We start from the raw sequence: 12,504 nt of genomic DNA on the forward strand, positions 1-12,504 counted from the left end.
TTTTTTTTATAAGTGAATTCGGTTTATTGAAATAAAGTATAATCCGACCTCAAACTTATTAATCCGACCTCAAATGATTCAAGCACAACTCTTTTTTGTCTTTTTTCCGACTTCTTGGTTTCTACCATTAAAGCACAACTCTTTTTTGTTTAGAAAGGAGCATTTACATTTTTACCCTCACTTGTCACATTGATGTTTTTACCCTCACTTGTCATATTGACGTTTTTACCCTCACTTGTTGTTCACTGTTCCTTTTCCTCAACTTAAACACCCGTCAAAAATTTTAAAATGTGCGGTTCACAGGCCTGCGCACCCTAGCTTTTCAGATAAATCAATATCAGTATTTATTTTTCTGAATTGAATTATGAGTTTATGACCGTGACTGACAATCATTCAACACCTTGGCGTCGACCAATGCAAAATATTCCTGGATCTACTTTTAGATTGAAAATGCCAAGAGAGCTGGGGTTGTATGCTTGTATACTTCAAGTATACAATACAAGAAGCGAAAATTCTGAAAACCTTATAGCAATCTAAAGTTTCAAATTAACTTGAAACATAGGAATCAACAGCGTGCTCTTGACATAAACATCACCGAACAGTAATGAAAATGAATAGACTGACAGATGCCAATGCATATACTAAAAGACAAGGATAGCAAAGCTCATTCACAATTTAAGACATTTGGCTATCTCAAAGATGGCAAACACCATGACATGCCACATATTTACAAGACATACAAGTTTTTTTTTTTCGATAAAAAGACATACAAATTAAGTACTGTCAAGCAGCATTTTCACAAATAGCAAAACTTCCTGGGTTGATTGTGATACTCTTGGTGCAATTATCAGTTTTGTAAATTCCAACAAGTCGATCAGCTAACTCAAACATGTTATTTCTCAGGCTGCAAATGACATGAACCAAAAATAAATAATGAGTTAGAAATCAAGATAATAGTGCAAACTTCAAAAGAGTGCCCCTTTGTACGTTATAAATAATGAGTTATAAATAACGATAATACCTTATGATTATAAATTGTGCATCCTTTGTACGGTCTTTCACATAGTGCCCCACAATTGAAACATTTTTGAAATCTGATATATCAAACAAACTAGGATCAAGAAACCAAATTCAAAGAATCCTTGCACAAAAATAACAATGGGAAGTTAGCAAGAAGTACCAAGAGCAGCATCAATTTCGTCCATAACATAGAGTGGTGTTGGTTTGTAGTGATGGAGTGCAAAAACCAAAGCCAGCGAGCTAAGTGTCTGAAGGAAACAAAGTGAATACACAATGATGTAAAGCAAAAAAGTGTGGAATCATGGAAAGGAAGATATCCCTATAATATATATATTTTTTCGCTAGTTAAGTTTCTGTTGTATTAATGAATAAGAGAAAGTACAAGGTGATAGGTGTTTCAAGGACTTCTAAGTTTACAGGTCCTAGAATCCAAATAGTGTTGCCAGGGATTACCTTCTCTCCACCTGATAAGTTGGCAATGTTTTTCCAACTCTTCTTTGGTGGTCTGACACTAAAAACAACACCTTCGGAGAACGGATCCAAAGAGTCAACTAGCTCCAATTCAGCATCACCTCCAAGAGTTATCATCTGCAGTTAGTTTTTGCAGAAAACTTAGGACTGCCAACAACAAACACAAGAAAGACTTTCTTTTAGAGCCCTAATAGCGTTCACGAGATAAGCTTGTGATAATGAGGTCACTTATGTCTTGTGCGCTATAGTCAATGGAGAATGTGTTCCAAAGATTACTTTGCATTCTCCATAACACAAATCCACAAAGGTAAATTATCACCTATTATCACAATATAACTTGTGATATAATTTTCCTTTTGAAGGTTCTGATCTTACCCCATGAACTGTTCATAGCACTAAATAAAATGCTTCACAGATATTTGTTATTTATGTCAATTGTAATAAAACAACATTTTCACAAACCTGATACATTTCCTTCAACTTCAGAGATATTGTATTGAATCCAGCCATGAACTCATCTAACCTAAAATATAATCATAGTTGGACCCCTTATAATTAGTTCCAGGTGATAATAGTAAAACAATGAAAGATAGACAACAAGTACATTCCGAGATAATCAACTTGCCGTTTTTTTCTCAATTCATCATAATGCTTCTTTAGGTCATCACGTTCTTGAGTTACCATGTTGAGCTCCTCTACACGGTCAGAGTACAAAGAAGCCTTTTTACGATACCTGTATCAGTAAAAGTATGTAGTAGATGAAAATAGACACATTGGTAAGTTAGATATTCTAATTCCAAAAGAAACATGACCCATGCAGGTAGCCTTATGTAAGGCACAAGCCTAAACATTTCAATGACCCAGTAATGTGTATGATGGTATCACCCTACAACATAGCTAAACAGCAGATGGAGAGACCACCATGGACAACATGGACATTTTTTTTGAAGGGATAGCTAGACATCTTTACTCTGAAATTGAGTCAAGGTTCGGGTTCAATTCTTTCAATTGGGCTTCAAGCAATGCCACCATTTCAAGGGATCTTTTCAACTCGCAAGATTCTCTTAATGTCAGATCACCCAAAGTTGCTTGGAGCTTTTCAGGATCTACTGCATCCTTCTGAATTCTGCAACCGCCAAACATTACATTAAAGACCTATCAAGGAAATGGCAATTTACAACCATCAGATATCATTCAAGAAAATGTTCATACTGTTGCATGTGTTTATCAAGATCATTTTTTATATCATCCAGTTTCTTCTTATATGCTTTCCCCTTCATTTCCCACTCCTTACATAGCTTTCGCATATCTTGCAATTTGTAATCAGCATCAACCTGTTGATAACAACGTTTATTATGATAATGTGCCACAATAGAAGAGAAGGTAAAGTATTTTCCAACCTCAGATGCCCGCATTTGATCCATGGTCTTCTTCAAACTGTGATACTCTTCCTTGGCTCCATCCAGCACGTCTTTATGTTCATCAATCAACTATATCAACCAAGAAAAATGAATAAAAAGAAAATCCTAGACATGAGGAAGCACATAGTTAAATGTGATATTTAATGGCTCTATGTATAACAGATATACCTTCTGTGTTTTGTTATAGTTGTCTTGGACTCTAAATGCTCTATGTTCGATTTCTTTGAATACAGAAAGCAGGTTCTCCTTCTCAGCAAGAAATCTTTCTTTCTCTTTCTTTGCCTCTTCAATTCCCTTAGTCAACTTCTTTATCATTTTATCAGCTGTTACTATCAGAACTTTACAGCGGTTGATCTCTGTGTTGTTTTTATCTATATCCTGATTACAGCAGCACAAATTAGTGCAAAATTAGGTAGTGATATACAGAGTTTGGCACTCTTTGAGTTTTCAGTAATACTCACAGATTGAATCTTATTAACCTTTGCCTTCTGTCTTTTTAATTTTTCGCCACCTGCATTTTCTATCTTACTTTGAAGCCCTGATGCCTTATAAAAAAACAAACCAGACATCAATCCAATATGAGCAATCTCAAAAGCAATACTATTCAGTCCATTACATATTAAAAGCAGAATCTGCAGACTTCAACATAAGCGAGGTGAGATAATTACAAGTAATTTTTCTATTGGGTGTCTAAGTTTTGGTTTGAACATTTAAAACAGTTTCCTTTTTTAATCACTCACCTTCTCCTTGAGCTTAACGGATCCATTTCTTAGCCTTTCGAGCTCCTTCTCTTCTGTGGCAATGGTTTCCTTGAGCTCAACCAGTCTATCAAGTTCATCCTTTCTTGGTTGTGAAGCTGCCTTAAGAGAATCAAGCTGTTTTTCTATGTAATTATGTTGTTCGTTCAAACTGTGAATCTGTTTTAAGAAAGTCAACTGAGTTAAGACTGCAACTTACAGTTTAAGACAGAAACCACATGGAAGGTAAACTAATGAAATACCTCCTTCTGTCTTTTAGCAGAATCCATTTTCAGATCTGCCATTGTCTTTTCTGAAGCCTGATATTGCCTTATTGCACCAGCAATCCTTTGACGTAAACCATTAAGTTGGTCAACTAACTTAGCAAGCTCCTTCTCTGCATTTGCAACCGTTTCTCCAGAAACACTTGTCGCTCGGATGGATGTACCCATTTTACCACCACGCGGCTTGCTTCCACCCCCACTCATTGTACCTGATTTCTCGAAAAGTGCACCATCCAGTGTAACAACACGACTAAACTCTCTGTTCCCGCCATATGCAATTCTTGTTGCCTAAGTTGCGACAGAAAGGGAATGTTAGAGCAGAACAAAGAAACTACATGTCTACATTAAATAGGATTATTCAAGATTGGATTAAAAATTATTCAGACGCTAAGGTACACAGAAATACACTATATACAAACAAAAAGAGAGAGAGAGGGGAGTATGATCTCAATTACAAAAACCAGTAGACCATACCACATAAAACAGCTCCTTAATCTTGAAATCGTATAATCAAATTGACATCACTTCATAGCTATATCCTCCCAAGAATAGCCATAAATATCATCTCTGAGTTTATCAACAAGAGGGGTAGTTCAACTATAATTTCCATTTGTGTTCTTGGATTTTGAATAAAGAAGTATTGAGAACTAGAATAAACTTCTTCTATTCCTTGGAGATTCAAATCTAACCTTTAGCTTAACTTACACACCATGAGTTTCAATTATAATAAAAAATCATCTAATGCCTCAAGTCGACACATTTAAATTACAAATGAAATGTATCCTATATGCTGGACACATTTAAATTCCAAGTAAAATGTATCCTATACATTTGGACGCATTAAGTTTCAAGCTGTACATTGGACATGTCACACCTAAACCTCTCTTCATTTGACTAAATGTATAAAATAATTGAATGTAGCTATGTAAAAATGACAAAACATTTTTCAGACGTACCAGTGCCAATTGCCAACCGCACCCACCCACCCACCAAAAAAAAACAAAAAACATCATCAATGTATATTTGTTTCTGTAACCAACAAAAATGACTTGTGAAAAGTTTGGGGTAATCCGTTAATTCCGTTCTCTGGAGGCGACAATTAATCTTGTAAGCATTTTTACACTTGATGTTATACCAAAAATCTACTTTTACTGGTTATAATGCTAGCATTTTTGTCAACTAAAAGAAGGAAAGGAAAAGCAAACATAGTTATAACATACCAGACAATATTCCCTTTTTATTGTAAAGTTGTTGATTCAAACACATTATTTTCAACTTTTCAAGTTAAACTCCTGGCACTCTGAACTTAACAGTGAAATTAGTGATTAAACTTTGTTGTTTAGAACCGAACTGTCACTTTCATTAATGGAGTCTTAATGAGCATGAAGTTAATATAAAGAAACCTGATCAAGGTCTTTCGCCACAACTGTGTTTTGGAGTGCTGAAAAAAAGGCCAACTTCATCCGTTCGAACTAACAATAACCAGATCAAAAAGGCGTGGTACGCCCTCTGGAGGATTAACTTTTTCCTTCATTCTTTGTAAATGATCAACTTGCTTGTCCTGCAAAAGAAACTTATTTAAAGAGGCAATATATTGAGAAATGATTTAGTGATATACATAACAAACTATTATTTAGAATCAGGTTTGAGATTTTGAAAGACGGGAACATGAAAGATATAAGAATGAGGGAAGTCTGAGTTGTCAATCATCTATGACAGTCCCACAATATTTTTTCAGTCAAAGACATCATAACATGCATAGAAATGGCTTTTAGCTGATGTCCAAAGGTAGATAGGAGTGTAACTATATAAATTCAGGATTAAACTCAATTGGAAACTATAGCTATTGAGGAGTAATTTGATTTGAATAAAAGATTTAAAGGGTGAGATAAAGGTAGGAATCATAAATTGAGGCATATGAAGAATATAAGGACATTTCAAAAAAGTTGAAAGAAGAAAATAAAAATAAAATAAAACATAAAGAGCAATGATTCATACTGCAAACCCCAAGAACTAGAATGAGTCCAAAGATTTTCATGTGTCAGTTACTCAGTTACCCAATTAATAAATTTTTCAGTCATTGTGGCACCATCAGGGGTTGTCCATTTGCTATGCAGTATCACACACATAAGAATCGAGCAAGCACTACAACTCTATCTTAATTCACGGATCAAATACCAGTATCATGAAAGTTGCAACACCAAGATTCTTCCTTCGAAGTAGTTCAACACATGCTTGAGCGGAGCCAGTTGTTTCAACAACAATATAGTCAAGACCATGACATGCCGTTGAAATAGCCACATCATATTTGGCTGCAAAGTAACACATTCGTCACTGAAGAAACAAATGCATTCAAACCAATCAAGGAATAACTATGTATAAATTGAGTTTTTAGATAGACATTAGCATTCTTTTGACATGCGTCAGTATGCCCAAGTAAATTGAGTAATGACATTAATTTGCCACATTTTTTCTTCTTCTTTATTGTTATGATATGTAAACTCTGTTTGTGTTCCTCAAATAAGAAGCACAAGGAAGTATACATAAAATACTACAGCTGCCCCTATGAACTCTTATTACTATGGGGAAGATAAATATTTTACCAAAAAATAATCAAAAGGTGTATGGTCAAGCAACTCCAGTAATAAGATAAAATACAACAAAAGGAAGCTCCCCAAGGTTCATGTAACAAACAACTCTTGTTATCAAATAATTAAGCACTGGAATACAAATGCTCAAATAAAACCATCCACAAGTCCAACAACTAGGACCAAAAAGACGAAAACATTCCCACATTCCTGAAATTTCTGCTCGTGACTTTCCAGCCAGATACCAACAATACAGCCAAAGATATTCTCTAACATATCAGTAGCAATAAAGTGAGATTGGTTATGGAATGATATAAACATTGCTAACTGGAATAATATGCCAACCATAAGAAGCGGAAAACGCTCTTAGAATTGCTCTTAAACTCAACTATGAATAGGAGGTGGACAAACAGCATTTAATATTCTAAAAGCTTGCATTCTGACACTTAATCCAAGAGTAATATAAAACAAAGTTCTGGAATATCAAGGATTCATAAGAATCATTCATCCTTTAATAACCTTGTTTAACACAGTATACCCTGTGAAACCAGTGTGCAATTTATCTTCGATGGCAGACAAATGCAAAGTTTTTTGAAACTTCCAGTGCAATTTTCAATTTCCAAAGACTACAGAAGAAAATATAACTACTAATAAAGCAAATAATTTTTCTCACCATCAATAGCACCTAAGTCTCCCAGACGACCATAAATCCCCTCTATTTCATTTGATTCTTTAGCATGCAATATGGCTTTTAAAACAGAGCCCTGACTCTTTTCGGATTCCATAACAGAAACAAGTTCTGTAACCTTTTGTCTTGCTGCTTGTTCAAGAGGAATGAGTGATTCTCGCTCTCTAATACATTCCTGCACCAAAATGTGAGTACCAATGAAATGATGATAACACCAGACCACAAAAAAATAAATAAAAACAATTACCTGTTCCACTTTACGTGCTTCAGCTGCTTCTTGCTCTAGTTTCTCCAATTCGCTGTGAATCTTCTCTATGCCTGCATTTTTTACTTTAATTTCATCTGTTATGTTACTCATCTTCCGTTGAGCATCCTCATAAGCAACCCGCCCACCTTCATGCTGAAACAAAAGAGATTCTCATTTATAAAAGCCGTTCCCACGTTATAAAATGTGCCGAAGGCATCATCTACAAAAGTGAGCAGAGGCCTGTCAATTTATATTATGAAGTAGTGAAGCGACAACTCACCAATAGCAGTCAAAAAAATCGAAAGAATCGAAACCAAAAAGATGACAATAATGGCATTGACTAGACAATCCCAAATCAATAATTTCAGCTGTCATAGGAGATGCTAACCATGTCTATGAGTATTAGACTAAAAGAAACTTCAAAAAGAAGCGATGCTAAGAACAACCACTGCCAAGAGGAATGACTCCAGTACGTTTGAATTTTCAATGAAAAGTCCATCGTACCTTGTCTTTCAATAGCTTGCTTTCACCAGATGCAACATCAAGTTTTCCTTTATGCACAATCAGCTCTTTGTCCCATGGTTCCAGTTCAGCACGGACCTCCACAAGCTCTGAACGATACTTCTCCGTTTCAACTGTATTCAAAGTTGGTTCTTATCAATATATAGTTATATACATTCAGCATAGTTGATGTTATTGAATGAGATGCACATATATTGAATAAACAATTTAAATGTAACCCCAGTAACAAGTATAAGTAATACAAAAGAGAATAAAGTGAATCACATAATTCAGGAAAGTCAAAGAGTATGAACTTCAAAAGAAGAAAATCTATAGTGTGTAAGGTCTTAATAGGATAGCCAGAAGGTCAATAGTCGTCTTGTTTTGCTGCATGTACTGCCTTGGTTAATAAATTATGAAATAATGAAACCAATGATTCAAAGCAAGAAACACATCTCTTTTGAGCAACTAGAGCATTGTGAGACTGTCAGTTTGTTGACAATAAAGTATGTGAACAATAAGAGAAGGATACAGCTTGTTTTGGTACTTTCAATACATAGACATTGTATGATTTTAGCTTTAATAGTTTCTGAGAAACTATATTTCTTCAGGTCAAGTTATCAATTGTTGGGTCGTGTGCAGCAGAATGGCTAAACAAGATTGTCATTCTCTCAGAATGGAACTCAGATGGTGAATGCATACGGATTCCATCCAGTGGTCTTCATTGCCTTAGTTCTTTTCCCTTTTTCTAAGTGCCATCAAGATTGTCATTCTCTGACACTAATATGGTTAGACAACCATTTCAACACTAGTAGTAAGACCTAAAGTTCAATTACTTTTCAACGACAGGACAAAATGAAAATTTGAATCAACACACATCATATTATAGAATGGAAAAATGCCTATGTTTCGAAATCTAAATGGTCTATAACTAAATCACCTTTAGAGCTCTCCTTGATTTCCTCTAGGACGCGCTCTTCATCTGATAGGAGCTGTTGTAGTTTTGGTATTTCTTCCTCTAGTTTAGGGATGACATTTGTTGACTCCTCGCTATCCTTTGACATTTCTTCAATTTTAGTTGAATCCTGAAACACATTCGGATATAAGAAAAATGCTAATATTCAACCGGATAAAGTAACGTCTGATGAGACATACTTTGGCAAATTTATCTTCTAACTTCTTGAGTTTTTGCTTCATGTGCTTCAAATCTTCCCGATGTTTGAGATCCTGTCTTTCAAACTCTTTGAACTGTTCTTTGCTATTTCTTAGATCATTATCTAATTCCTGAAATGCAACAAACAATAGTATTAAAATGTTGTTCATCCAGATAAATGCACAGTTGCATTTTATGAAAATAATGTATCAATATCACACTTCAGTTGTGAGACAGAATCCAAAAGTATGGTCAGTCACAGAGGGGGGGTGGGAGGGGGGTCTTTATGACATTATTTTTATTTGAAAAAGAGGAAACCATGTGCGACAGTAGAATAGGCAGTGTTAGGGCGTAGAAAGAGCCAAAGGTCCCACATTACTCGCAGATGGTCCATTGGGAATTTGGGGGAATCGCCCCTTCCCTGAAATCTTTAGGTTGTAATAAACCCTATATATACATTTGTAAGTGGAACTGAAACCGATTACGTATATCAGTTTCTTACTTCTCCAAATTTGCCTCCACTTTTCATCTTCAACAACTAATTATACTGTAACTTAACTGGCACAACAACGATACCTCTTGTCTGTCCATATTTTTTTTGTGGACCAACTCAAGCTCCTTCAATGTTTTGGCAGTTTCTTTAATCTTCTCCCTGAAAAACACCAATTGATTAAAAATATTATCACATCTATAAAGAGGATATAAAAATAATTAGTAAAACTTTCCAAAGGCTACCTTTCATTCTTAACATTTTCTTCCATGCTGGATACATTTGTTTGCAGTTCAACCACCTGAGAAGTAGCATCTTCCGATGCTAACTTGGTGGCTTTCTCTTTCCATTTTATATGAGAAAGCTCCTTTAACATGTAGGATTCTGCCTCATTCTTTCCACCCTGAATGTAAAAAATATGTAATTCTGGTTACATTGGTCCGTAATGCCAAAGAGAAATGCTTATATGAATGGATTATGTGTACCTCCAAGCCATCTTTTTCTTTCTCTGCTAATTTCACCATTTGAACCACCCCAGATCTTTTCTCATTAAGGGTTTCCAACCTGAAGCAGCGGTATATGAATATCAAACTAATTAGCATCCACTTGGCAACTTAAATTTAGATTCCACACTAAACTGATAATGAACTGATTCAGTTCATTATAGATTTTTTAAAGTGAAAACACAAGAAAATAAACAGCATAAATACAGCGATAAGTAATACTCACTGCTTATAACTTTCTTCAATCTTCTCAACATACTTGTCTGTTCCAATAATATCCTCAAGATATTCAAGAAACCCTTCATCATGTGGCCCTTGCGCTCTCGGCTTCATCAAAGAAATTTGCTCAACTTCTCCCTGAATAGGTTTAAACAAAGTGTGAGCTAATATAAAAGGCTGAATGACCAGAAAGGAGATCATGCGACTGTGCAAAAAACAATAGATGGTGGGGATTGTCATTATCAGACACCATATACCTGAAGGATTAGAAATCTGTTATTGTCAAGGTCTACTCCTTTCTCTTTCAATTTCTTCGTGACCTCTGTAAAAGTACTTCCACGATCATTTATATAGTACTTAGATGAGTTATCTCGAAAAGCTACTCTTGTAATAACAAAATCACTCCCTGCAACAGCTTCATAACCACCATCATCCTAAATCAACAACATAAGGAGACTTGTTTTATTGTTTTGATGCGAAAAAAAGACTTGTATTTTACAACTAGTTGTATAACAAGAGTAATAGAATTACCAAATCTATAATCTCCTGAAAATGCACAGAAACACCAGCACTATCCAGATTCTGATGGTTAGTGGAATTATGAATAAGCTCCGAGACTTTGTTAAGACGCATCTACAAACATTGCAAACAATAAAAAAAACAAGTCCAAATGCAACAAAAATAAACACATAATAACATTAAATGTTACCTGCTTAGCTCGTTTACCAAACACAAAAAGCATCGCATCGATAACGTTACTTTTACCGCTTCCATTCGGACCAACTACAGCCGAAAAGCTCTGCAAAAATAATCATAGAATCTAGTCAAGCCCTAGAAATGTAAGGCAAAGGCTAAAAAAAAATAATAATAAAATGAAACTACCTTGTGAAAAGGACCAACTCTTTGTTCACCGGCATAAGATTTGAAGTTCCTCATAACCATTTCTTTTATAAACAGTCTAGGGTTTCTTGATTTTGAGGTTGACTCAGTTGGAGTCCCCATTGAAAGGGCTTTTTTGGTATTTCAAAGAAATTCGGTTTTTTGTAAAAAATGGATCTCTCTCTACTATTGGATTTCTCTCTCTCTCTCTCTTCCCGCTTTTAGAGATAAATGGCGGGAAAATCAAATTTTCAATGTGAGTACCGCCACGTGATGGTGCATACAGTGGGCCGGGCTTACCCACCGAGAAGTTGAGAATTATTCGTCTAATTCTTTATGCTTTGCTTGGCTCTTGACAACACTGGAACATCGAACTTGATCAAATCAACTATCTTCTTGTTCTCAAGGTCTAGCTTGATGGTATCATTGGCTCTTGTAAGGTAGTAATATTCTCATTGAGGAATATTAAACACGCATTGAGCATAAACAGAGATTGTAATGAACTCATATCATTGACCTCCAAGATCGATTCGTAAGCAGCTCGCTTCATGTAGGAGACAACCTAAGGCAGAATGCTTCGAGTGATTACGTCATCCCTTATCCAGATGTAATCGTCACTAGAGGTATACCTGTACTTCCAATCACCGTGATATATGAACTACTGCACCCACCCCCAATCATCACACAATTCCTACCAAAACCAACCTAACACTCATTCTCAATCTCTACCCTACATATGTACATGTCAGTACACGTGTCTCGTAGATCTACACCTCCCAATGTCTATAAATACCACCTACATGAACTACGTGAGACCTGATTCTTCTCTCCCCCTAAAATCAAGAGAAGATACGTAGGCAGTTCGCTCATCAGCGAACCCGGTCTTTCTTAAATCCAACCACATTCTCCTTCCTCCCTTGTATGTAAAGGAAAGCTAAATCGCACATTCGCACCTTTACATTGGCGCCGTCTGTGGTCTCGATCTCTTGAGAAACCACTTAACAAATCCTTAAACCAAAAAAAACACTCAAGCCTACGAAGCATGGCAAACCTCGAAGCTCAAATCCAAAGTTTGGCAGGTCAACTAGGAACGATGAATGAGCAAATCACCCTGCTCAGGCAGGAGAATGTCACTCTCCGCGCACAGGTAGACACGCAAAATCCACCTGCTACCTTAGCAGAGGACAACATCAACGAGGTTAATCAACATATTAACGAATTGTCATAAAGAATCGACCAAAGTGTAGTCAAGAAAGATGCTTCCCAGATCGTTCAAAAGATGCTGAAGACATACCGGGCGTCT

General features: G+C 35.9%; 1 protein-coding gene across 1 annotated transcript; it reads right to left on the reverse strand.

Annotated features, from left to right (window-relative positions):
- Positions 1-579: 579 nt before the first annotated feature.
- SMC3 (structural maintenance of chromosome 3) lies at positions 580-11,908 on the reverse strand. Its single transcript, XM_086566045.1, is given in 29 exon segments — positions 580-904; positions 1,022-1,094; positions 1,181-1,268; positions 1,474-1,608; positions 1,954-2,014; positions 2,117-2,224; positions 2,462-2,617; positions 2,704-2,825; positions 2,892-2,981; positions 3,081-3,290; positions 3,374-3,457; positions 3,653-3,829; positions 3,913-4,221; positions 5,337-5,404; positions 5,407-5,494; positions 6,112-6,245; positions 7,195-7,384; positions 7,457-7,609; positions 7,961-8,091; positions 8,898-9,042; positions 9,113-9,241; positions 9,687-9,762; positions 9,846-10,003; positions 10,086-10,164; positions 10,330-10,460; positions 10,580-10,756; positions 10,854-10,955; positions 11,032-11,121; positions 11,205-11,908. Coding segments are annotated over 29 exon segments (3,705 nt in total). The 5' UTR covers positions 11,325-11,908; the 3' UTR covers positions 580-783.
- Positions 11,909-12,504: the final 596 nt, after the last annotated feature.

Source organism: Coptis chinensis, chromosome 6 (assembly GCF_015680905.1).
Source record: "Coptis chinensis isolate HL-2020 chromosome 6, ASM1568090v1, whole genome shotgun sequence".
Lineage (NCBI taxonomy): Eukaryota > Viridiplantae > Streptophyta > Magnoliopsida > Ranunculales > Ranunculaceae > Coptis > Coptis chinensis.